The 26,071-nt window shown below is 41.7% G+C and overlaps 1 protein-coding gene across 10 annotated transcripts in view; it reads left to right on the plus strand.

Annotated features, from left to right (window-relative positions):
- Positions 1-26,071, plus strand: part of NRCAM (neuronal cell adhesion molecule) — a 280,283-nt gene that overhangs the window by 189,790 nt on the left and 64,422 nt on the right. For 6 of the 10 annotated variants that reach the window (XM_035020339.1, XM_035020341.1, XM_035020340.1 and 3 more), the window contains exons 5-9: positions 16,907-17,107; positions 19,245-19,262; positions 21,831-21,936; positions 24,147-24,343; positions 25,695-25,817. In XM_035020339.1, coding sequence (XP_034876230.1) covers positions 17,002-17,107; positions 19,245-19,262; positions 21,831-21,936; positions 24,147-24,343; positions 25,695-25,817 — 550 coding nt within the window. In that variant the 5' untranslated portion in view covers positions 16,907-17,001. The remainder of the gene's footprint in view (positions 1-16,906; positions 17,108-19,244; positions 19,263-21,830; positions 21,937-24,146; positions 24,344-25,694; positions 25,818-26,071) is intronic. The other 4 variants (XM_035020343.1, XM_035020348.1, XM_035020344.1 and 1 more) reach the window with 1 other exon arrangement.

Raw genomic sequence — 26,071 nt, forward strand, 5'->3', positions numbered from 1 at the left:
CAAAGGCACTGCACATACAGAGATATTTTATATTCGGTGACTTAGCTGGCATCCAATATTTGCAGAAGCCATATGGTTTCATACCCAATCTTGGAGGCCAAGAAGTCCTGGCCCACATGGTCTAGAGCCAGGCTTGCCTGAACAGGTGAGGGACCCAGAGGGACTGGAAACAAATGCAATCCCACAAAAGAGCACAATGGAGAGACAGGGAGGGAAGCCAGGGACAGAGCTCCATGAGCAGGAAATAGCAGCCAATTTGGGAAGATGCACATCTGAGAAGAGGAAACAGGTCAAGTCAAGAAGGTCGGCAACTGAATTAAGAAGGATTAGAGTGGATTGAGACATGGAAGAGGAGGTAAAACAGGGCAAAACCATTCAGGACCAACTCCTGAAAGCAGCGATATCAGGAGCTCCTTCCTCATGGGTCCAGGACTGCAGAAAATGAAAAGGTTTTTTTTTTTTTTAAAGATTTTATTTATTTATTTGAGACAGAGAGAATGAGAGACAGAGAGCATAAGAGGGAGGAGGGTCAGAGGGAGAAGCAGACTCCCTGCCGAGCAGGGAGCCCGATGCGGGACTCGATCCCGGGACTCCAGGATCATGACCTGAGCCGAAGGCAGTCGCTTAACCAACTGAGCCACCCAGGCGCCCCTGAAAAGATTTTTTTAAAGCTTTTTAATCATTCAGTAATCCATTTAGCATACTATTACAGATTGGGGTGGTACTGCAGAAAATTCACAATTCATAGAGAAAAACAAAGACTCCACAGCCAGAACATGAAGCGACGAGTGCTTTTACACGTGGGTTAGCCAAGATGTTTTCCGCTAGAGCTGCTGTGTCCACCCCAGCAGCCACGGCCAGCCACATTTGGCTATTAGGCACTTGCCATGTGGTTAGCGTGACTGAGGAACTGGATTTTTAATTATAGTTCGTTCTACTTAATCTCAATCTAAATAGCCATATGTGGTTAGTGGCTAATGCTTCAGACAGCACAGTCCTAGAGGAGGACACGTGAGCCGAGTCTCCAGGAATGAGGAGGCGTCATCCGGGCCATGAGGACAGTGGGGAAAGAGTCCAGCACGAACAACAGCGGAAGGCATGGAGATCAGTGTGTCTGTTCGTTAGGCTTGTGGTAGAGCAAGTGACACAAAAGGAGGCTAGAAAGATATGCAGAGGCTGTGTGTGACAGGCCTTGTCACACGTACTTGTCAGCATCTACTAAGGGTGCACTAAGGTCCCGCATGTTGCTTTGCACATTACCCATTTATCTCACTGATCCTCTCTACAGCCCTGGGGCTAGATAAATGAACCCCATTTTATAGGTGAGGTGACTAAGGCACAGAGAGTTTATTTAACCTAACCAGTGCAACACAGCTTCTAAGTGGCAAAGCCAGGATTTGAACTAGGGGCTGACTCTACTCTATCACTTTACCCCACTTGTGTGCGCAACACGGGGAATCCAGGTTCTATGTCATTGTATGCAAGACTGTGCTGAATTGGGGTTGTTCCTGGGAAAAAGGAGTTGAGAGGACAGACAAGAAAAATAAAGGGAAGGGTGGCCCATGGGACCTAGGCCAGAAAGAGAGGGAAATAAAGGTAAGAGAGTTCTTGGAGAGTGGGAGAAGTAGAGAGAGTAGGAGTAATTGAGACAGAGAGCTACAGGCATGGAGGACATGGTGACCAGTGGGATTAATGCTGTTTTATCCGGCTCTCAGCCAGAGGACTACCACAAGCATTTTCAGCCCTGGAGCTGAGGATGTGTTAATTGGTGGAGAGAACCTCTTGGAAGAGTTCCCATCCAGCACACAGACAACCTCCTGCTTCTTTGGCAACCAGAGGCTCCAGCTCCTCCTTGGGGTGAGGAAACGGATTTCTTAGAGACTGAGTCTGCATTTGAGCAGTTCTATTTTTTTAATCTCTGCTTTTGGTGCCTTATTTTTGCTCAGTGAGATAGAAATAAATGCCACTGACATTTAAAAGTGTTGGTAAAAAAGAAAAAAAGTGTTGGTAATCCTCAGTAGGCTAAGCCAAATGGAGACAAGGAGGAGGCATGGCGGCTCATGAAGAAGGCGGGCCGCACCCTCATCTGAGACGCCTGATGAGACTGCTCTCGGCCTCCCATGAGGTGGAAGTGCAGGCGAAGCCAAAATAATTCTGATTTGGGATCAAAGTTATGCACAAGTGAGTCTTCTGTCATAAACACAGTTCTGAGAAATGCTGAAAGTTGTCCTGAGCTCTTGTTAAGGAAACTGATTTGCAGATGGTGATAGAAATACCATTTTCATGAAAATGACCTGTGTAGCTTCTTTTCTTCGGCCTTGTCTAATTTAGTCAGAATAGTACCCCCTGCATTTCTCTCTACATTCCTACTCTTCAAATCACCCCTTCAATAATTCAGTTACCCTCATAAACTAATATATTGCTTGCCATTTCTCAGTCTTGATAGTTCTGTTTATTCAGAAGCAGATGTATTTAACTCATACTGGGACTAGCGGGAGTATTGTCTGTGAGAGCACATGCCAGGGGGGAAGAGACCTCTGGAATGGGTCTTTATTTGGAAAACACAGATGTTCGAGGTATTTTTCCTTTTTTTATAGCTTTGTTGAGATACAATTTACATACCACAGAATTTACTCATTTTTAGTATACTTTGATGAGTTGTAGTAAATTAATACAGTTGTGCAGACTGCATTCCAGTCTAGTTTAGAACACTACCATCACTTCCCCCAAAATTCCTTCCTACCCAGTCAATCTCACCTCCCACCCCACGGCCTTAGGCAGCTGCTGATCTGTTTTCTGATTCTATAGTTTTACCTTTCTGGAAAGTTTACAGAAATGGAATCATATGTAGAATTTTTGGGGTCTGGCTTCTTTCACGTAGCATAATTTTCAGATTTTACCCATGTTGATGCATCTATCAGCCGTTCATTCTTTGTTATTATTGAGTTTTCTATTACATAAATATACCTCATTGTGTTTATCTTTTCACCAGTTGGTGGACATTTGGGTTGTTTGCAATTGTTGATTATTATAGAAAAGGCTATTGTGTACATTTGCATACAAGTCTTTTTTGTAGATTATGTTTCATCAATCTTAGGTGAGTATCTTGGAGTGGAATTGTTGGATTGGATATTAAGCTTAACTTTTAAGAAATTGCCAAACTTTTTTCCAAAGTGGCAATACCTTTTTACATTCCCATAACAATGTACAAAAATTCCAGTCACTCCCCATCTTCACTGATACTTGATATGATCAGTCTTTTTTAATATAGCTTTTCAGGTGGATGTGTAGTAGTGTCTCATTTGGTTGTAATTTGCATTTCCCTAATGATAAATTGTATCAAATATCTTTTCATAAGTTTATCAGCTATGTGTATATTTTTAGGAAAGTGCCTATCCATATCTTTTGCCCATTTTTAAAAATTAAATTGTCTTTTTATTTTTGAGTTGTAATAGTTTTCTATATGTTGTAGGTACAAGTCCTTTATTAGATGTGTGATTGTAAATATTTTTCTCCTAGTCTGTGGCTTGTCTTTGCATTTTCTTATTGCTGTCTTTTGAAGAACAAATATTTTTAATTTTTTTTTTAAAGATTTTATTTATTTATTTGAGACAGAGAGAATGAGAGAGAGAGAGCACATGAGAGGGGGGAGGGTCAGAGGGAGAAGCAGGCTCCCTGCCGAGCAGGGAGCCCGATGCGGGACTCGATCCAGGGACTCCAGGATCATGACCTGAGCTGAAAGCAGTCATTTAACCAACTGAGCCACCCAGGCGCCCAAATATTTTTAATTTTGAGGATGTCCAATTTATTTTTTTCTCTTCTGGACCATACTTTTAATATTATATTTAAGAAATCTACTTAATTAAGGTCAAAAAGCTATTCTCTTATTTTACAACAAGGATAGAAAACTATTGACCTTTATTTCTTTGAAAATGACCAAGACTCATCTGGATGCTGCAACTAGGGCTTGACAGTCTGTTAGTTTCCTGGTTTAGTGGTTGTGGTAATGATGGTGTCAGGGGGCTGGGTGTATTATTGTCACTTTACATAATTACAACTTGGCTTCATGTGCCTTATATCATCCATTCTGCTGAGCGCTGTACTCAAAACAGCCCTCCTGCTGTTTGCCCCCCTCCTCTCTGACCACCCCCAGGCAGCCATTGATCTGTACATAATTGATTCTCAGATTATTGAGTTAAATTTAATTGAATCCTCTAAAATTCCCTGCATTTTTTTTTTTTTTTTACTCTTTGCATAAGAAGTTGGCAGTTTTTGTAATTGAGGTATAATTGACATACAACATTATATTAGTTTCAGGTGTACAACATGATTTGATATTTGTATATATTGTGAAATGATGACAACAATAAGTCTAGATAACATTCATCACCATACGTAGTTATATGTTTCTTATGATGAGAACTTTTAATATTGACTCTCTTAGCAAATTTCAGATAGACTATACGGTATTATTAGCTATAGTCATCATGCTGTACATTATATCCCGTGACTTACCAATTTTATAACTGGAAGTATGTACCTTTTAACTCCCTTCACCCATTTTGCCTGACCCACCCCCTGCCTCTGACAACCACTAGTCTACTCTCTGTACTTATGAGCTTGTTTGTTTTGTTTTGTTTTACTTTGTTTAGATGCCACATATAATGAGATCATATGGTATTTGTCTTTCTCTGTCTGACTTATTTCACTTAGCATGTTGCCCTCAAGGTCCATCCATGTTGTCACAAATGGCAAGATTTCATTTTTGAATGGCTGAATAGTATTCCATTGTGTATGTATGTATGTGTATATATGTAAAAAATCACATCTTGGCTGCACCTATTTATGTGTGTGTGTATGTATGTATGTACTTTTTTTTTTTTAAAGATTTTATTTATCCATTCATGAGAGACAGAGAGAGAGAGAGATGCAGAGGCAGAGGGAGAAACAGGCTCCCCGTGGAGCAGGGAGCCCAATGCGGGACTTGATCCCAGGACCCTGGGATCATGACCTGAGCTGAAGGCAGATGCTTAACCGACTGAGCCACCCAGGCGTCCCCTGTATGTATTTTTTTAAGTAATCTCTACTCTCAATGTGGGGCTGGAACTCATGACCCTGAGATCGAGAGTAGCATGCTTTACCAGTGAGCCAGACAGGTGCCACCCCCCCCCATTTTTAAGTAAACGGCTGCACCAATTTACATTCCACCAACAGTGTAAAAAATTCCCTTTACTCCACATCCTCACCAACACTTATTTCTTGTCTTTTTGATAGTATCCATTCTAACAGGTGTGAGGTGATGTCTTATTGTGGTTTTGTTTCACGTTTCCCTGATGATTAGTGATATTGAGCATCTCTTCATGTATTTGTTGGCCATATGTAGGTCTTCTTTAGAAAACTGTTTATTCAGATCCTCTATGCATTTTTTATCAGATTGTTTATTTGTTCTTAAGTTGTGTGAGCTCTTCATATATTTTGGATATTAATCCCTTATAAAATATATGATACGCAAATATTTTCTCCCTTTCAGTGGGTTGCCTTTTTATTTTGTTTATGGTCTCCTTTGCTGTGCAAAAGACTTTTAGTTTGACATAGTCCCACTTGTTTCTTTTGGCTTTTGTTACCTTTGCTTTTGGTGTCAAATCCCCAAATGTTTACTGGCTTAATTCTGAGCCAGCTGACCAGGCAGGAAAAAAGAGGACCTTCAATGGTTCCTTCCCGCCCAGGCCTGTGTAATCCCTGTACTCACACCGAATACCCTGTTGAAGCCATATGCAGTTGTTTCTTTCAGCTCTAGGAATGTGTTTGGGTTCTGTCTCACATACATCCCTTAGTCTCAGACATTCTTAGTGGTCTCCCTTGGAATCCTTTCTGCTACCTCTTACCTTTCTGCTGGCTTTGTTCTTCCCCCAGCCCTTTCACTTCTAGATTCTGTTAGCTGTTCTTCCAGGCTTTTGAATCCCCTTCTCCACAGATGTTGCCTCTCATTTTGCTCAAGTAGTGTCCACTGGACACAGAGATGCAGCAAGTGGTACTGGGACCCAGAAACCACGGCTCAGCCTCAGCTGGGAGCCCCACTCGTCCTCCTCTCTGAGAAGGGGCTGGACACAGACTTGCCTCTCCTGCCCACATCATTCTGTCTGTTGTTGAGATAGTAACATGTGCCTGATACTCATGTCTCCATCTTTACCTTGCTGAGCCTCATCAGATGTAATAACCAGTGACCTTGCAGAATCTGATGCTTAGCCCTCTTTTTTCCAATTTCTGGTCTTGGTTTTATTTTTCTACTGTGGCAGCTCAATGACTGTCCTCTTGGTGGCTGCTTTATTTAGATCCACTTACATTAAAGCAGGTACAGTGCTCATACTCCAAAGCATAGGGCTGGAGAAGACCTTAGAGATATAAGTGTGAGCCCCTACAGATGTTTTCCTGGAAATCTTTGCGATTCTTTTCATAGGCTTAAAAAAATTATTTTCACGGATACTTTTCTGCCCAGTTTCTTGGTTAATTGCCATAATTTCAAAACCAAAAAGAAAAGTGATAATAATAATGTAACTCAGGAATTTCTGACATCTACAGCATTTCTTCTTTCATTGCTGTGCCTTTGTTCTCCTATCTCACCTTTCCTTCTCATTTTCCAGTTCTCTTTCCAGAAAGGCACAGGTGTTTCTCTTTAGGAAATAAATGCTCAGTTTACCCACAAAAATTTTTCCATGAAAATCCAACTAAGGAGATACAAGAGGCAGTAATTCTAGGTGTATTGGTCTTATCAACCAACTTGGATGAGACACAGAGGCTTGGGGCACCTGGGTGGTTCAGTCGGTTAAGCGTCTGCCTTTGGCTCAGGTCATGATCTCTGGGTCCAGGGATTGGATCAAGACCCACTGGGCTTCCTGCTCAGTGGAGAGTCTGCTTCTCTCTCGCTGTTCCCCTGTCCCTCCCCACTGCTCATTCCCTCTCTCTTTCTCAAATGAATAAATAAAAAATACTAAAAACAAAAACAAAACAAAAACAGAGGCTTTCCTGTCCTGATTCTTCCAGGAAGCAGGACACTTGAACCAGAAATACTTTCTTCTTGTTGGCATTCCTAATCAGCTCTTGGATTTGCCATTTCTTTCACCCCATCTCAGGAGAATATATTCTTTCTGGGGAGCCCATTTAAATAGTAAATAAACAAATAAACAAATAGTAGTAGAAATAGAATGTGATTTTCTCATAGAAAAAGTGGTTCCTGAGAAGTCAGTGTCTTTTAGCACACACAGCAGAGTATTCTAAAGCTTTGACCAATGGGTTGATTAAATCTCAGGTCACAGAGAAAGTTGTCTCTAATATTCACGCTTTTGTGTGCTTAGCTTTTATACAGAATATGGACTCCTGAGGAGCTAACATTTAACTTCCTGGAAACTGAATTATATTCTAAATTCTCAGGAGGAGGATGCTCTTTGGAGTAAATCTGACAAATTCGTTTGGAAGCAAATGATCACTTATTGATTTATTTTTTTTTATAAATGCAGATTTCTACATGGCATGTTTGCAGAAAATTAAATGCACCAGGAGTTAAATATTTCATGAATGACTCTCCCGTTTTGCTGGTAAATCCTTTGTAGTGAAAAATGCATATCAGCAAGTAACTGAGATTTGTTCTTTACATGAAATCGCCTGCAGCTGAAATGAAGGATTTCCAGCTATTTAGTTTATGATAATATACCTTACCCAGCACTGATAACAAGTGGAGAACACAATTCTTCATGTCATGTCAGTCTCCATTTCTCACTTTCATGGTCCTGTTGTGATTATACAGAGCCTGGATACCTTAGCAAAATATATTTTGAAATGTTTCCTGTGAAGATGATTGTCATCTGTGACATGGCAGGAGTGATGTCCCTTGGATTTGATAAATCTGGGCCTTCTGCCTCTTCACCCCCAAACCCAGGCTCATGATTCGGGAAAGCCCACGTTATAGGAAAGAGTGACTCAGAAATGCAGCGAGGAAGAAGACAGAGGCGGGGGCTGCGGGCCGCCAGCACTCATACAGCCCTGCTCACCAGCAGCCTCCTGTACCCTGGCTCATCCCTGAGATGAAACAACAAGACAGCCCTGCCATAGAATGTCGCTTTTGAAACTCCTCCCAGAAGAAGCCCCTTCAGAGCTACTGTGACTCATGCATGCTCCCTGTGGTAGAGCTCATAGTGGTCACGAGATTTCCCAGGAGTCATTGACTACTTCTGGTTGATGGGTTTGGAGCAGATGTGTGTGTATGTCACCTCTGAATGGAAGCCACTTAGAGCAGGAGAATATGGGGACTCTGGAAGTCACATATTGAGATGGCAACATCACAAAATGGTAGAGCCTCCATCAGCCTGGAGCAGAAGCCCCAGCCTGCCCACGCTGGATGTTAGCATGAGTGAAGGATAAACTGTCTTGTGCTAAGCACTGAGACCTCTGGGTTAGTTTCTCCCTGCAGTCATAGGCTAATTCTTTCTCCCACTCTTGTCCCCATACCCACCTCCAGGCCCGTGAGGAGAAGAGCACACACTGAGATTTTGAACCATGCCTTGCATCTCCACTCAGAAAGGTTCTTACCATTTAGCAAGAATATCGATTTGTGAATCCTGGCTTGTAGTCTTTGAAATGTGACTTTTTTTTTTTTTTTTTTAAGTGACTAGCCTGCCAGGCATCCAAAATGCTATCATCTACTATTAGATGGCTGCCATTTTGCCATGTGTTGTTTACTTGACAAATGGATTAGGCATAGCCCATTTAGAATACTAATATCCTGTAAGGCCTTTTATGCTGAAGGTTTTAATAAACTGTTTCTGATCCTTACATCTTTTCAGTGATACTTGTAAAAATCTCAGATTATAAGAAGATAAATAGAGCTGGAGCGTGCATGTTTCAATGGCTTGACAAATATTGCCAACTAGATTACTATCAAGACCTGTATTCAGAATTAAATTTCCATTTCTCAGGCTTCACCTTTAGAGCAGTTCTCTACTTTCAGTTTTTAAAATTGGAACTTTCTGTTTCCTAATCTGAAGGCAACCAACTGGGAGGAGAACCTTGCGATGGAGGAGTAGACTTGTCTCTAAGGCTTGTCTTCCCTCTTTCTCCTCCCCACTTTCTTCGCATTCCCCATTTGCTAGGAGAGTGAGTGGATCCAAATCAAAGCCACAACTGAGCTCAGAATTCTAGTCTGATTCATGGAGTTGGTGAGGTGGGAGGGTAGACTAACAACATTAAGCTCCTTCTCACCCTGTTCATTAGCTCCATTTTTGCTTTTCTGCATTAGAAATCAATTGATATATTGTCTAAGACTCTAAATTAGGCATAATCCATAATTATTTTAGTGTAAAGAAATTTATTTGCTGTCAGCGGTAACCACCTTCAGTATAAGTGTGGCATGAGAAATGTAACTTAAGGCTGGGCCTTTCAGCTATGCCAATATGCATACAAGTAAACATATCCAGGAAAAAAGAGAATGATAGATCTTTTTTTTTTTTAAGATTTTATTTATTTATTTGAGAGAGAGAGAATGAGAGAGAGAGAACACCTGAGAGGAGATAGGGTCAGAGGACGAAGCAGACTCCCTGACGAGCAGGAAGCCTGACGCGGGACTTGATCCAGGGACTCCAGGATCATGACCTGAGCCAAAGGCAGTCGCTTAACCAACTGAGCCACCCAGGCGCCCCAAGAATGATAGTTCATTTTAGACGGAAAACCTACATCACCAGACTATTCATTTAGAATTCCTGTGGTTCCAGCCATAATCTCATAAGGGGACGTGTGCAATGGAATCATCAGTTCCTTTAAATGTGCATATGAAGGTCTTTCTGGTTACAAGAAATAGCCTGTCTCAATTTATCCTATAGATTGTTCCACATAGCTATGGCTATGTAACAAATTGCCCCCAAATTTTGTGGCTTGAAACAACAATTTATTGGTTTTCATAATTCTGAGGGTTTGTTACCCCTCAGATGGTCAACATCTGGTTCTCTGTTCTCAAATGGTTCTTCTGCTACATGTGGTTTAACAAGTCACTTGCTCAGTGGCTTTTATCTGGGAGCTCATATGGGCCCAGAAAGCCCAAGATGGTTTTTCATCTCCCTAGGGTCTCCTTCTACTGGCTTCCCATCATGTAATCGTGTAGCTCAAGCTTCCCAGAGGGAACTTATGAGAGTCTAAGCCCCAGTGTGCAATGCTCACCATTGCTTGCATAATTCTTGCTGGAATCCCATTGGCCAAAGTACCTCATGCGGCCAAACCCAGAGTCATCGTGAGAGGGGACGACAGGGTATGGATGCTGTGAGGCGTGCTTCCTATGGGCCACCCACAGAACAGTCTACCTAGCACACCAACGAAGGCTTGTTTTAATTCACAGGGTGGAAGACGTTTCAACCACAACCACTATTCTGGTCAGCCTCAGAGAACTGGAACATTGCCTGGGATACCACGAGTTTTAGAGGCCTGGTTATCACAGTACAAGAGGAGTAGGTTCTTGTTCTCACCTGTGGGGTGTTCTGTGATGCTGCAGTCACTCACTGACCATCTCTTCCTGTTTCTATGGATCCTCTTGCTGACTACTGGCTTCCTTCTGCTCTTGACACCTCATCTCCTCTGCTGACTCATGGTTTCTCATGCCGTCTTGCCCTTTGGCCTTTGTTCCCGCTCCAAACTATTGACTCGCTCTCCCTCTCTGCCTCATAGTTACCCTCTCCCTGAGAAAGACAGCCTCATCATCTCAACAGACCCAAACATGGCAGCTGCCTTGGTCCCACAGCCACCCCTGACTCTTCTCACCTCGGTCGGGGGGGGAGGTCAGTGCAGAAGGACATGCTGAGCAGAGCAAGCATTCAGAGAGGAATAGTGTCCCCTTCTTTCATAGTTAACTGTGATTAGATTTGGAGGTGGGTGGAGAGAGGCTTCCCTTGAGAAGCGCAGTTCCCTTTCTCTCTTATTGCACCCATCCCTCCTCCCGCAGTCAGCTCTGTCACCCCTGGAGCTGAGCCTGCTGGTTGTTGTCACTTAACCAGCTGCACAAGTGTGGAACAGGTGCATCCTTGGTCAGGGCTACCAGTAGTCTCACCCGTATGGACTTTGCATTAAGCATGTTTTATCCTTTGTCTTAGATCTTTCAGTTAGATCATTGTCTACTCCTTCTTTCCTGGTCATTGGCTGTGCTAAACAAAGGAGGTGTGAAAAAGCCAGTATCCAAATAATTCCATGTGATGCAAAAAGCTAGATCATGTTGAAAGGCGTTGGTATTTTTGATGCTCTAACTTCAGTGCCTTATAAAGGCTTATAAAAGGCTTTTCTAAATTCAAGAGATCCTTAAAATATTGTTTTATATATGTCTGTACTTCTTATGCATGGACTATCTCTAGAAGGATTCACAAAACTTGGTAGTAATAACCTCTCAGGGAGAAATGGCATTGCTGGGGTTGCTTACAGTGAATTTATGATCTTTTGTACCTTACAAATGTTGTACCGTGAGCATATAGTGCCTACTTTTAAAATTAACTTTCTAAAGCATGTCTTGTCTGCACTGTCGTAACTAGAGGCTCTTTAAAAGGCCAGGGCGGGCATGTGGCACAGTTCCAGCTGACACTGTTCATGTGGAATGACACGTGAAGAGGCCCCTGAGGTCGTGCTATGAGCAACACTGTGAAGGTCTTCTGTGGATATTCAGAAACCATTAGTACTTTTTTTTTTTCCAACATCAGTGATAAACTTGGTAATTTCTATTGGTTTATTAGCTAAGCACCAAATAAGATGAGAGGGAGGGAAATGCCAGGGGCTCCTCAGGGTGTGGTGATGTGTGTCAACTGGAAGCTCCAGAACTTTCCAGAACTGGAATTCTGGCTCTGGCACTTAACACACCAGTGTGTGCCCCTAAGCAGGTGACTTTACCATGCTGCATCTCGGCTTCCTTATCAGTAAATTGGGAAGTGTAATAGAATTTACCTTTTGGGGTTATTGGTGAGATGAGATAAGTGAATGCATGGAGCAAGCGCAGTTTCATTCCTGGTACATGGAAGATGCTCAGTGAATAGTAGCCATTGTGATTGGATTTTTTTCCCTATCTCATCTATTAAATGGGCACAGTACCTGCTATCCTATATACTGAGGTTTTTATGAATATCAAATAAGATAATCAGTTAGAGTGCTCTGAGGAATGAAGATTTGAACTGTTATCAAGATGTGTTCTATCATCTATTATTTCAATAAAATCATCTGCTAATTATCCACCTTTCCTTATGTACTATTCTCGATTCTAGCTACCAAGTGCCTTGTTGAAACTCTACTATGGGACATCCCTTTAGGCTAGGGGCAAATTAGAAACATGTTCCTTGGTGTTTCACAAAGTTTAGCTTGTTATTTGAAGAGACCATTACAATCTCTGTCTGGCACATAACCCCAGACTACTTTTCCTGAGGTGTTTTCATGGTAATGTAGTTGTGTAGATTTAAGTGTGACTTCGTTGATGTGCTAATTATGCAAAGCCATTGTCCATTTCTCATTGACCTTCCTTTCATAGTCTCAGACTCTGAAATCTTTGATTGAAAAGTGCAAGCATGAGCTAGAATGGACATTAATATGCTCATTTTAATGGCAGATATTTAACAAAATAGAAAAAGTAACCATCCCCAAGTTGACAGCTGAAAGAACACCTTTCATAGTCAAGATAATGTCACATGCAGTTAGTGAGGCCAGACACTGATGGGTCACCAAAGCAATAATGAGTGTGCCCAAGAGCATCCAGTCACATAAGCATATTTGTTTGTTGGCTTGGAGAATAGATCATGTTACAGTCAGCATTGAACCACCCATGTTGGAATGTGGAAAAGCACAAACAGACCAGAATGAAATGGTGAGTAGTACATGGCCTTCCAGTTCTGGAAACGAGCTGATATATTTTCTTAATTAAAGAATTTCATCTTTCACTTGAGAGAAAAGCAAAGATTTTATCTTCTTTCAAATGACAAGACTTCTTAAGTGAGCAACAGGAGAGCTATGTTTCTTGGGCTTAATATGAATCCTTTGTCAAAACTTCAGGTTTTTCTTTTTAAATATATGGTAAATAATGCAGGGGAACATTGACTCTATGATTAGTATGAACTTTAGGCAAAAAAAAATAAGGGAACCTTGACTTGTATTTCTTTTCTAATGATGAAAAGTTTACTGAAGAAGGGAGATGTTCCTTTCCCTTCTGTTGCAGAGGTTCTATAGGTAATTTGCGAAGAGCTGCTTTGAGTGGAGTTCAGTGAAGGGAAATATTAAAAGGCCTTTCTGTTTATCAATACTCTGGGGTCATTTTAACAATATATCTGGTTTTAAGTATCAGGATGAATTATATTCTGAACTTGGACCTACCATTTGTCTCGTTTGAGCATGCTTTAAAATATCTGTGCAGGGGTGCCTGGGTGACGCAGTCAGGTGTCTGTCCCTTGGTTTCACTCAGGTCATGATCTCAGAGTCCTGGGATCAAGCCCTGGGTCAGGCTCCCTGCTCAGGGTGGAATCTGCTTGAGATTCTCTCTCTCACTCTCCCTCTGCCCCTCCCATTCATGCTCTCCCTCTCTCTCAAATAAATAGATAAAATCTTTAAAAATAAAAAATTAAAAAAAATAAAATGTCCATGCAAAGATTTTTTGTAAATTTCAAGCTGTGTGGCACTAACGTACTCCTTAGCCCTGACTAAACATGAGGCTGCTATTTCAAATTGGGGCTCCATTCATTTAATGTAATTGCATGAACAGTTTAGTTTTAACTCATGATTCTCGGGTAAGAGAGAATGACCAACATTTTGCAAGGCAGACTACCAGACAGATTGGCTCCTCGCTGGGCAGGGCGTTGACATCAATATTGAGAGTGTGGAAATCGTGGTTTTTCTTTGTGAGACATGCAGAGCACATCACTCTTACAGAGAGAGCTCAATTTTCTGTAGCTATATTTGATTTTCACTTTGAGTGCTGGGGACCTAATGCTGTCCTTAGGCACTGAGTTTTTCACCTCTGATGACATACGTAGGAGGAGTGGGTGATTTTCCATGGGCAGCAGTCAGAGGCTAGGCAGGGCAGTTGCTCTGTCCTCCCCAAACGGAACCTACACCAGAGACAATTTTGTGGCTATCGGTGCAGTTAGCTTATGGCTTCTGAAGAAAGACTACATCTAGTTCATGACCTCTTCTCATTGTGAGGATTTACTCGTGTCTCCTTAAGTAAGTACCTTCTCAATTTTTCTTGAAATTTGAATTTTTTTTTCTTTAGGCGACACTGTGATTTAATGGCATTATCTTATTCCCTATAGAGTCCGAAAAGGTAAAGCAGGTGGAATGATACTTCCTTTTATATGGAACTAACAGTGTTCTCTATTGGGAAGGATGAATGATTAAGGCATGCAGGCAAAGTAAACAATCAGTTAAGAACTTAGAAATCATGTGTAGCTGCTTAAGATGTTACGGGCTTTGCAATTTATCAGTACATCTTTTAGTAGAAAGTGTTTTAGTTCTCCTACCCCTCTTCGGAGAGCTAGGCACGTAGATGGGATGCACTTGATTAGCCGGACACAGAAATCAGGCAGGTGAGCCATTTGTTTATTGTGTTTGATTCTGGAGTTCTCTCTCCATATGCCTAGTATGTAACATCAACTTGTTTTAGTGCCATTTATTTGTATTTTCCCTGAAGCTCATGGTAAATTCAGAATTCGCATTTCAACAGAAAAATCACGAGAGACCTAAATAAATCTGATTAAATGATAGAGATATGCTTTGCATACATAGAAAGACTGTCTGGTGTATATTTTGGCTAGAAATAGTTAGATGAGGGATGCCTGGGTTGCTCAGTTGGTTAAGCATCTGCCTTCGGCTCAGGTCATGATCTCAGGGTCCGGGGATCGAGCCCCGTGTCGGGGCTTCTTGCTCAGTGGGGAGCCTGCTTCTCCCTCTGCCTGCCACTCTCTGACAAATAAATAAATAAAATCTTCTTTTTTTTTTAAAGAAATAGATGAGCTTCTGTATCAGCCTCTCCAAGTTTAATGGACATGATTGTTTATATATTGTAATATGGAAAACAAATTTCTCGGATCTTAAACCACAGAATATGGATGTTTCATTCAGAAAACAATATTTATGTACATATAATGTCTATGTTTAGCCTAGTAAGTCCTGTTTTTGTATTTGTTTACCAGGAAGTATCCCAACTGCACTTGCCACCAGGTTCAAATCAGAACTCAGTTGCTAGCAAAACATGTTATCAGCATTGTTTCATGTTCCTTTTATACATGTAAGCTCTCTTCCACACACAGACATGAGAGGATAACTAATTTGACAATATAGACAAGGGTTTGGTTTTCAAACCCAGTAGTATAAATATAAACACAGCTTTAGGTAGACTGTGGTCAGATAGCCTATCTGAATACAGCCTCGTCTTCAACAATCTTAAATATCCATTTCTTTTCCCTTTCCCCCTTTCTTCTTTTTTTTCTATAAATATTTATGTACTCCCTGCGATGTGCCAGGCACTGCTGTGGCCTCTGGGAACACACTAGGGAACAGTAAAGACACAGTCCCTACCCTTAGGAAGCTCTCAACTTAGTGGGAAAGATGGGTAGTATCAAAATACACAATTACACAAATAATAAAAATCACACAAATCATTCAGTAATTAAGCTGTGGGAGCTGCCCTAGTCTGTAATAATAACATCCCTCTGTCCTCTCAAGAGAGCCATTGGTCACCCCCACCTGTCTTCATAAAATGAGAAGACATGATTAAACGCTTCCTTCCAGGGAGGAGTTGGCCATGGGACAGAGGTCTACGTTGTGCTTTGTGCTCATGCTCTTCCATGTAGGGTGGACACTTCCATGTGCCAGGCACACTGTGTTGGTATTACAAGAGAGGGATGCCGAAGTGGGACAGGCATCACCTTTGCCTGAAGGAGTAGGGAGAGAGCATGCATACCCTCCCCCAAAAATCTATTTACCTCTGTATCTATCTATATAATATACATCATGATTAAAACTAGGAATTTCAGGAATTCTTAGGGGGAGGGCGAAAGGCCTTCTAGTTTGGTGGATCAGCTAATGTTTCCGTTTTAACTGATCTATAAAGAAATAAATTGGATTTTGATAAGGAAATATGGTGGAGGGCATTCCAGGTAAAAGGAATCGAGTAGACAAAAGCAATAAGATGGGAAAATTCAGGGCATTTTGAAGGATTGACCCAAGAGAGAGAAACAGAAACAGACCAGCAAACCAAAAAATAGCTTTATGCAAACAGGAGGGAATAAGGTTGGTAGGATAAATTGAGGCCAGATCATTGAGGTTTTCCTATTATCTGTTTAAGGCTATACTGAACATTATCTGGTAGATCCCACAGTTTCAGAGGGTGACTGGTGAGAAAAGCCTGGAACTGGGCACCCCAGCACATCTGCTGCCCTGGTCTAAGTGAGAGACGGGAAAGGCCTTAATTGCTGGTGGTTCGGCTGGTAAATCAGTGTTTGGGGCTTGAAGCAAATTTGCAACAGTGCCCTGGACTTTCCCAAAGATAATTTCTAGAACGGAGAAGCCATTAGGCCTTTCCTCTAAACTCACACTTTCTAACCCATTTATATGCCAAGTTTTTTCTATTGGGAACAACATGGTAGCCTCTGATATAAATGCAGATATTTAAAATGGGAAAACCGTAAGGATGGCAGTGTGGACAGATTTTGCTTGACATCACTACAAATCTTTCTGACCTGATTTTAGCTGATTTATGAATAAATGATTATTCTAGTCCTGAGAGTTAAATATTTAAAAAGTTAGCTCCGTTTTAGAGTTCATGTATAATACAGAACTGATTTTCTGGGCAGCGGACTTCCTCTCATTTCCTTCTTTTTAATACACATAATTCTGATCTCTCCTTTTTCAGTTCCCTGCATGAAAATTATTTAAACGTTGCACGCAAATCTTTTGTGAAAGAAGAAAAGGAAATTCAGTTTGTGGGTCTCAGCAGGAGCTCAGCTAATGCAGCTTAAAAAAATGCCGAGAAGGAAGCGCTTATCTGCAGGCAGAGCGCCCATGATTCTCTTCCTGTGCCAGATGATTAGCGCACTGGATGTACCTCTTGATCGTAAGTATTAACGTTTTAAAGCTGTTAAGCCCGGGAGTCAAAGCCTTCCCAGCATTTCCCATCACTGTGAGCTGTGTGAATGGAGAAGGTGTCTGTGTGATCCTGAAAAGCTAATCAAAATTAATTTGGCTTTTACCTACAGCACCTGGTGTTTATAAAGAGTCTCACCACAGAAATGGCCATTGAACCGGTCAGACCATTGCCCCCTCCCTATCATTATCTTTCTGCCTCCTCAGGTGCCTTTTGTGTACCATGGGGGCCGGGCAGCGGTGGGGAAGGAGCGAATTGTGGGCTGCCCTGGTCCTCCCAATGGGCGACTCTTGATAGAAGCGGTCCTGCGAGAAAACTACACGAATCACTTTGAAACGGTCATGGAGACTTCCCCACTTGTCCCCTCCCCACTACTCCATCCCCCGCCCCCTCACGTGCTCAGAATGGTCTGGAAAGATTGGGGGATGGTTTCTCAGCCAACCCCACGCCCCTCCCCCGTATCCCCAGACTACCCATAATTCATTTCTCTCGATTCCAACAGGGCAAAATTCACTTTACATTATGAGTCTGGATCTAGGATGTGTATCTTACCTAAAGCCTAGAGAAAGATCTTTGGTTTAAAAAAAAAAAAAAAAAACGTGATCAAAGACCAAAATGTAAAATTTTGTGAAGAAAACAAGTCATGGGCAAAAACACTATTTAAAATGGAACCAGCAACAGCTACTGTATCAGAGCCCACCCCTTTTCCTACCAGGAAAGTATACGCTGCAGTCTGCCTGCTCTGGGTGGCCTGGTTGTGAAAAAGAAAGATAATGCTGGGTTCCACCTCATCCCTTCTCTTGCAGTGGAAAGCAGAATTTCAGATTTGGACAATGACAGTACTTCAGATGCATCCTTTATTCTTGATCTGCCTGACCTCTTTAAATCCATTAGCTTCCTGAATAGAATATCTGTTTGGCAAGCTTTCCAAGGTGCAAGGAAGATAGCACTTTCCTGGGGCTATTCAATTGTTGGGATGTCTCTTTTTGCCAAAGAAGGTTGCAAGTCCCAGTGGGCAGACATTAAGGAGAGATGTGGTTTGCCCCACACTTGGTTGACTTCCTTTGCTATGTCATCTAAAGGACAATAAAATGCAACATTTTACTTCCTTTCAAAAAATATTCTTTGACCTAATTTCCATAAAAAAAATGTATGATTGGTTAAGCCCATTGGAGTTGGAATGCCCAAGTATAAAGAAGAGAGACAAAAGCACTTGAGAGAAATTGGCTTTTGTTCTCTCTTGTGTTAAATATATTCTCCCTTAATCTGACTGCTCAATCTAACAATCAGGGGGAAGCTGTCACCTACGGCTAACTCAATTATCGCTGCTAATGGAGAAGAGACATAACCATGATGAAAAGAAAGTCACGGACAACCCAGGCGCTCGTGCATTAACCTTTACAAGTAGTAATGACAGGCAGCACTGCAGAATCATTTGAATTGCATGCTAATATAATTTCTGCCCCGCCCCTATTCCTTACACCCCAGTCCATCTGAGCTGCTCCTTGGCGCGGGTACTAGCAACCCTCCGTGAGGAGGAATTCTGAAGTAGAAATATGCTAACAGCTGAAAACTTCAATTACTGACTTGCAGATTAACCATAGAAATGTAAAAACCCAACACTGGTATTGCATTTGGCTCGGATGGAGCATTGGCACTGTAGTGATGTCCAGTTGTTAGGTATGATTACCATGGGCCTAGTGATGTCTGGGATAATAGGATCAGACACAACACAGTATGTGACAACTCACATTAATTGTAGATTTCAGCTCTTTTTCAAATTGAACATAATGACTTGTCCAGCACATGTACGGAATGGAATTAGCCATTCCTAGTCCTGGAAGAATCCTTTTTTGCCGAAAGCGTTCCTTTTGTTCTTCCATATGTTTATGTGGGATGGCTGCTGCAGGAGTAAACAAAGCCATAATGGGAGTGTCTTTCTTTTACAACCTCACGACTTCCACGGTTCACTGTACTGGTTTTTTAGGTCAAACCAAATAGACAAGATGCCCCTTTTATCTCCAGGGTGCTAACGTTCTTATTACTAACATCTGGTTTTCTTTAATCCTGTTTGCCCACTCACCTGCTGATATTGATGGGGAAAAAGCAAAACTTCTTGAAGACTGTAAGTGTCTTTCTGTAATTATTAGGCAGTGTGAAAACTTGACCATGTCTTTGTTTTTGAATTAATACTGTGAATTGAATGCACAGCTTTAGGAGTTGTGACTAACGTCTTTTTGAGCATGTGCATTTCCTATGGCTAAACATTGCATTTAAATACCAAGAAAGCAAGTTTAATATATGCCCTGCATGAATTCTGAAGACTCAGGTATTACTCTTTCTTTTACCAGTATGCTGCTCGACTAACTTGCAAGCTTTATTCGCATCTGATGTAACTCCATGAGAAAATTCACAAAATTTAAAGAAAATGGCTGTCTGGGTCTAAATGCCATTAAATGCTTGCTGGCATCAAGGCATGTCTTTCGGTATCTTCCAGACCGTGCCTCGCCAAACGTCTTCAGGACCGTGTAGGCTAGCATCCCAACAGTATAACGGCCCGGTGAAATTGAATATTGTTTTGAAGCGAGCAAAAGACAATTAAGCAGCCCCCACTTACACCGTTTCTGAGGGGCTTGCTCTAAGCAGAAAGTTCTGCTCAAAAACAGAGTTTTTGGGCATTTGAAAAAATCCTTTGAGATTGGATTAACCAGGAAAATCATGTAAAATCACCTTTCCCCCTTACTTCTTCAAAGCGTTTGTTAGTTGCCAGGTGACCTAAGCACTGTTCAAAGTGGTGCCCGTAGACAGTAGACTCCTGACAGTTAGAGGAGGGCATCTAACTAGCTCTGCGGCAGACATGTGAACAGAATTTCTGGGGTTGAAACCGCCAGCCTTGCACCTCTGTCACTCGCAGAAAAATATAAGGAATTGGACTGAGGCATTCCTCACAGTCCCCCCACCCACCACCTGGGTATCCACCGTTCGGGTGTGAAATTCCAGGCTTCTTTCCATCATCCCAAACTCTATACTCCCAGAGCCTAAAGGATCACTCAAAGATGAAGCTGGTCCAAATAAAAATGATTATGGCAATGATTTGCACAGAGCCCACGCTGAACCATTATGGTAGTGGCACGTACTAAGAATTTTCCACAGATTCTTTTATTTACTGCTCCCAGTGGCCCTAGAAGGTAGATAACCACTTTTAAACCCCATTTTCCCTCCAAGGAAAGTGGGGCTTACAGAAGGTAAGAAACTTGCTGGAAGTCTCACAGCTGGTAAGAAAGAATCAGGAGGGTTCTCGACCCCCAGCCCAGGTGCTACCCAGCACAGGGAACCGACAGGGCTTCGAGACTGAGGGTTCTTTGTAGGGTGGTGGAGGCTAGGAAGGGCAGCCGGCCGAGCGGGAGCATGAGACAGGGGTGGCTCTCACTAAAGGGAGGGGGTAAATGGTACTGTTGAGTATCCAGCAGTTACTAGGTGCATAATAAATGATGACAGGAACGAGCTCTGTTTTTGATCTGGGCTTTAGGTGTTATTTGGATGGTCAGAGCCAGCATTTAGTGTCCATCGTAGTGGGCAGCAAGAAGACCAAACAAGTGAAGAGAATCATGTTGGCCACTTTATAGGCCATCAGACATGGAAATGATACATTTAGCCCTGGCAACGATTAACCACAGTAAAGAAAGACAAGAGCAGAGGGCGATGAGTAAACTTTGGGAAACGCTTGGTTGGCAGGTGAAGGAGGTTTCACGAAGCACAGAGCATGGGCAGAAAGGGAAAAGCTTAAATGATCTAGATAAGTCTTTGTTGGGGGAGGGGGAGGGCTGTCCTGTAAGATGCTTAGCAGCATCTCTGGCCTCTACCCGACAGATGCCACTACCACCTCCCGCCCCAAGGGTGACAACCAACATTGCTTCCAGAAATGTCCAAATGTCCCCCAAGGGGACCCTAGGTTGAGAACCCTGGTCTGTGTGAACGGCTCTCCCTGGAGTTATACAAGGCAGTGGCTTCTACTGGGAGAGTTTGGTTCTCTTCTCCATAGGATTTGAAAATAAATGATCGGATAGCACTTTGAAGAGCGAAATGGAAAGGTCTCCTGTAACCGAGCACTTCCCAGTTCCACTGATCTTCTAAACGAGACTGTTTTATCTTTGCTGCTAATAGCCACTTACCTCCTGGCTCTAATAAGACATGCCAAGTCTCTAATTTACCCATCTTTTCAACGCTAACTTCCCAAATTGATTTGTTCCCAACATATATTAATTTACATTAGCACTCTAATAAACTATAAGTCAGTTACTCTTTCCTAAGAAATGCCCATTTACCTCATAACTTAAATTTTATTGAAAAGCATCATTGGAACCAAAAAAATCACAGGAATTTCTCATTGTTACATCAGAAGAGAAATGGTCTTAATATTAAGCTTGTATTGGTAATTATTTTCCCAAACTTGTAGTGGGGGTGAAATGGGCTCTGTGAATCCCTGTAAAGTTACCAAAAGGAAGCTGTGCTTTGACTTCAAAGTTTAGGAGACTTTTAGTTAAAAAATCTAGTAACGTATGTGCTGCCACCATTGAAATGGCTAAAAGCATTTGGGAGCATGGTCAGTCTAGGGTAAGTGATTCTGACACAGAATGACTTTTATTATGATCTTAAGTGATTTCTTTACACTGTTCTTCTTTCTACAATTAAGTGGTACAGCCTCCAACCATTACTCAACAGTCTCCAAAAGATTACATTATTGACCCTCGAGAGAATATCGTAATCCAGTGTGAGGCCAAAGGGAAACCTCCTCCAAGGTGGGTGTGCTTTCTGCTCTGTTACAGAACTGAACATCAACATTGGCATTATGGTGATAGGTCCTGCCTGTTGTCTTTCTGATGAATTGAAGTCAGACTGTTTTTCTTGGACACCCAGATAATTGATGGCATTTCTGGACTCACACCCTCCTGCAAAATGCTCCAAAATTATAGGGAGATGTGAACGAAAGCCTTCTAGGGGCTCTACCGCCCTTGTGACATGGGCAAACCTGTTTTCTCTGGGCCTCCGCTTCTTCTTCTATAAAATAAAGAAGTTGAACTTGATGTCTTCAAAGATCCCTCCTTGCTCTGCAGAGGTCTGTAAAATAGTCCTGAGTGGCTTTTCAGACTTGGCAGGGCTCAGTACTGAGGATTCTCCGAATGGATCCTGGCGTGAGCACTGCACAGACGTTTAGAGGTGGGAGGGACATGAAAGGTTATCTGGTCCAACCAATAGATGCTGTAGGTGGGACACTGATGCCTGCTAATGCTCCTCCACGCTACGACTCAGCAGATGCTCCGGCACTTGCGCAGTTATATATGGGAAGTTTGGAGAGTTGGATTATTATTATTAAAAGTAGTATGGATTTTTAAATAATAAAGAAGTGCAAGTCTCTAGATCTTTCCTTTCCAAGTCTGTCTATTGCCAGCCTTACCCAACTACCACAAAGTGGCACCTGAGAAAAAAATCAGCAGGTACTAAATACTGAAGTATATCAAAAACACTCTTTGAAGAGGTTTGCTTCAAAACAGTATGTTCTGCCATATTGTTAGAAACCTCTAGCACCCAAGCCCCAAGGTGATGTCATTTCATGGAGTCCCCCTTCAGGTTCACACTGATGTGACACTTCCTGCCACTCTCTATAAGGCAGGATTACTATTTTGGGCCAGATAGTTTTGCACTACTATTTTGGGCCACATAGTTTTTGTTGTGGGAACGGGGACTGTCATGCGCATTATCAGATACTTAGCAGCATCCCTGGCCTCTGCCTTCTCTCTGTCGGTAGCTCCCACTTACCACCACCTTCCGCCCCGAGATGTTGGGACAACCACTGCCATAGGGTAAGGACTGGGAAGGGAAATCCCAGTGGGCAGGCAAAACACAGTGAGGTCTAGAGCTCAGTACCTCTGTATAAGTGTGGCCACTGTGGATTTATGACTAGTTATAAAGTAGTTCATTACATGAGCGCCACAACTTCTGTTCCAGGCAGTCTTTTCTATAAATAAAACGGAAAAAGAAGAATTGCAGTTAACAATTTGAAATACTTCCTGAGGAATTTACAAAATCATCTCTTCTGGAATTGAGAATTCTCAAAATGTGTTTTATAGAGAATTACCACTTTTAATAGCCAACATTGAAAACACCACTGACCTCGTTCTCACCCCCTTCCCCCAACTTACACTTTGCATTTTGCTAACTTGAAACTGGTCTGATCCCTTTCAAATGCACTCATGTACCAGTACCTGGGAAGGCCTTTCTTGTCACATTTCAGCCCAGAGCAAAATTTTATAGACAGGTTATCAACTCTGTGAACAATGGAGTTTACAATAAAAATGCTAATAAAGCTCTAAGAGAACATGCCTCGGAGACCTACTTTCTGTATTTTCTTTGAAAAATGACAGGCAATTTGTGTGCCTGATTTCCTTGAGACAGATTTCGGCTAGTTCTAAATGAAGACATGTACCTTAAAATGGTACATTTCTTTTTTTATTATGTTATGTTAATCACCATATATTACATCATTAGTTTTCGATGTAGTGTTCCATGATTCATTGTTTGCATATAACACCCAGTGCTCCATGCAGAACGTGCCCTCCTTAATACCCATTACCAGGCTAACCCATTCCCCCACCCCCCTCCCCTCTAGAACCCTCAGTTTGTTTCTCAGAGTCCATAGTCTCTCATGGTTCGTCTCCCCCTCTGATTTCCAACCCGTCATTTTTCCCTTCCTGCTATCTTTTTTTTTTTAACGTATAATGTATTATTTGTTTCAGGGGTACAGGTCTGTGATTAAACAGTCTTGCAGCCCTTTTTTCTAAGCTCTGATTCAATGAAACATTTTAGGTATGGAGCCTATTGCTCTTTCACTGAATATTAAAATGTAATTATTATCTCTAGAAGCCTACAAAACGGCTAGGAATTTGTGAAAGAGGAAGTCATCCTGTTTTTGTGGACTGTTAACAAGTTTAATGCTTGATGTGTTGGGCAGCTTCTCCTGGACCCGCAATGGGACGCATTTTGACATAGATAAGGACCCTCTCGTCACCATGAAGCCCGGCTCAGGAACCCTCACGATCAACATCATGAGCGAAGGGAAAGCAGAGACCTACGAAGGGGTCTATCAGTGCACAGCCAGGAACGAGCGCGGAGCGGCAATTTCTAATAATATTGTTGTCCGTCCTTCCAGTAAGTGGGACTTGTCTGCCAAACAGGACCCTATTTTTAAGGATGGCTCTGAGACTCAGCATCTGTGACCTCATCTAGATACTATTACAAGAAAGCAATGCCATTGATTCCAGTACTCTCACTTTGTTTTGCCTGAAAATTCTTGCTCCTTTCCACTAGCCTAATGCTTTGCCAACCCAGTATGTCTTTTATGCGAGTCCAGAATAAAACACCAGGAGTAAGAAAAGCGTTTCTTCCCCGAATTGATCAAATTTTTAATTTCTCACGTATCTTCTATATGAGCAAACTTCCGACAGCCCGACGGAAATAAATTCAGTATAAAATGGGTAATGGGTAATTAACATTTTTGTTTCTAAGTTTCACTGGAAATAGAGGGACCTCACTACCTTGAGATAATTGTGGCTCTTTTTGCAGTAGTCACTACCCATGTCCTCTCAACAACTTGTATTTAAAGAGCATGTATTTAAAGAACATAGCCATTTGCAGTTCTGATCATTTTGAAAACTTGTTATTACCTGTGTTCATTATTGGGGAAAAAATTACAAATAACAAAAAAGAAATTGAAAAATTTACTCATGACTCTTTCCATTCAAGCAAGTGCCCACTGCTCTTTCACATTTTCTAGGCAGATTTGAGTGTATGTGTTCCAACGGAGCTCATTCTGAAGTACTATTTTATAACCTTTTCTGACTTATCTACGTATCATGTATATTCTCATATCAATCTTCTACATACGTATACTTACTATATGACACTCAAAAGTGTAGGTGCACAATTATTTGTTTAAACAAACGTTTTGACATTTAGTGCCTTCCATTCTTTCGTAAAGAACACTCTCGTAGCGAAATTATGATGCATCTTCTTTTTTTTTTTACACACCGCAGCATGCTTTTTTTTTTTTTAAGATTTTATTCATTTGTTTGAGAGAGAGAATGGGAGAGAGAGAGAGCATGAGAAGAGGGAGGGTCAGAGGGAGAAGCAGACTCCCCGCGGAGCAGGGAGCCTGATGCGGGGCTCCATCCCAGGACCCCGGGATCATGACCTGAGCTGAAGGCAGACGCTTAACCAACTGAGCCACCCAGGCACCCCTATGATGTATCTTCTTAATGATTTATTTAATAATACAAACTTTTAGACATGGAATTGCTGTGTCAGCATTTATACTATTAATGGCAGTGAATAAAAATCATCATTTTTTTTAGCATTGGATTTAAAAGTTATTGTCTTGTTGTCTTAATGTACATGAATTCTGAATTACTATTCCCCCCAAAAGTTTATTTTGTCTTCCTTTCTAGTGCTCTTTTATTTTTCAATGCAGAAATAACTTAGAAGTTATTATTTTATATCATAGGATCACCACTGTGGACCAAAGAAAAACTTGAACCAATAATACTTCGAAATGGCCAGTCTCTGATACTTCCCTGCAGACCCCCTCTTGGATTACCACCACCTATAATATTCTGGATGGATAATTGTAAGTTTTAAAAATATGAATTTTCTGTCTTCAAGATTCTTATGATTACTTGCTGTCACAATGAATTGTTACCTCTCATGATTCATAAAAATGTTTATAAGGTGTTTTAGAGATGCTCAAAAAAAAAAAGAAATGCTCGTTGAAATAAATAACATGTCATGAAAGAAGCAACATGATTTTCTTGAGCACCTACTATATACCAGGCACCGCTCTAAAGAAACCAAATTTCCTGCTTCCACCGAGCTCATATTCTA

Source organism: Mirounga leonina, unplaced genomic scaffold (assembly GCF_011800145.1).
Source record: "Mirounga leonina isolate KUSES-001 unplaced genomic scaffold, KU_Mleo_1.0 Mir_174, whole genome shotgun sequence".
NCBI lineage: Eukaryota > Metazoa > Chordata > Mammalia > Carnivora > Phocidae > Mirounga > Mirounga leonina.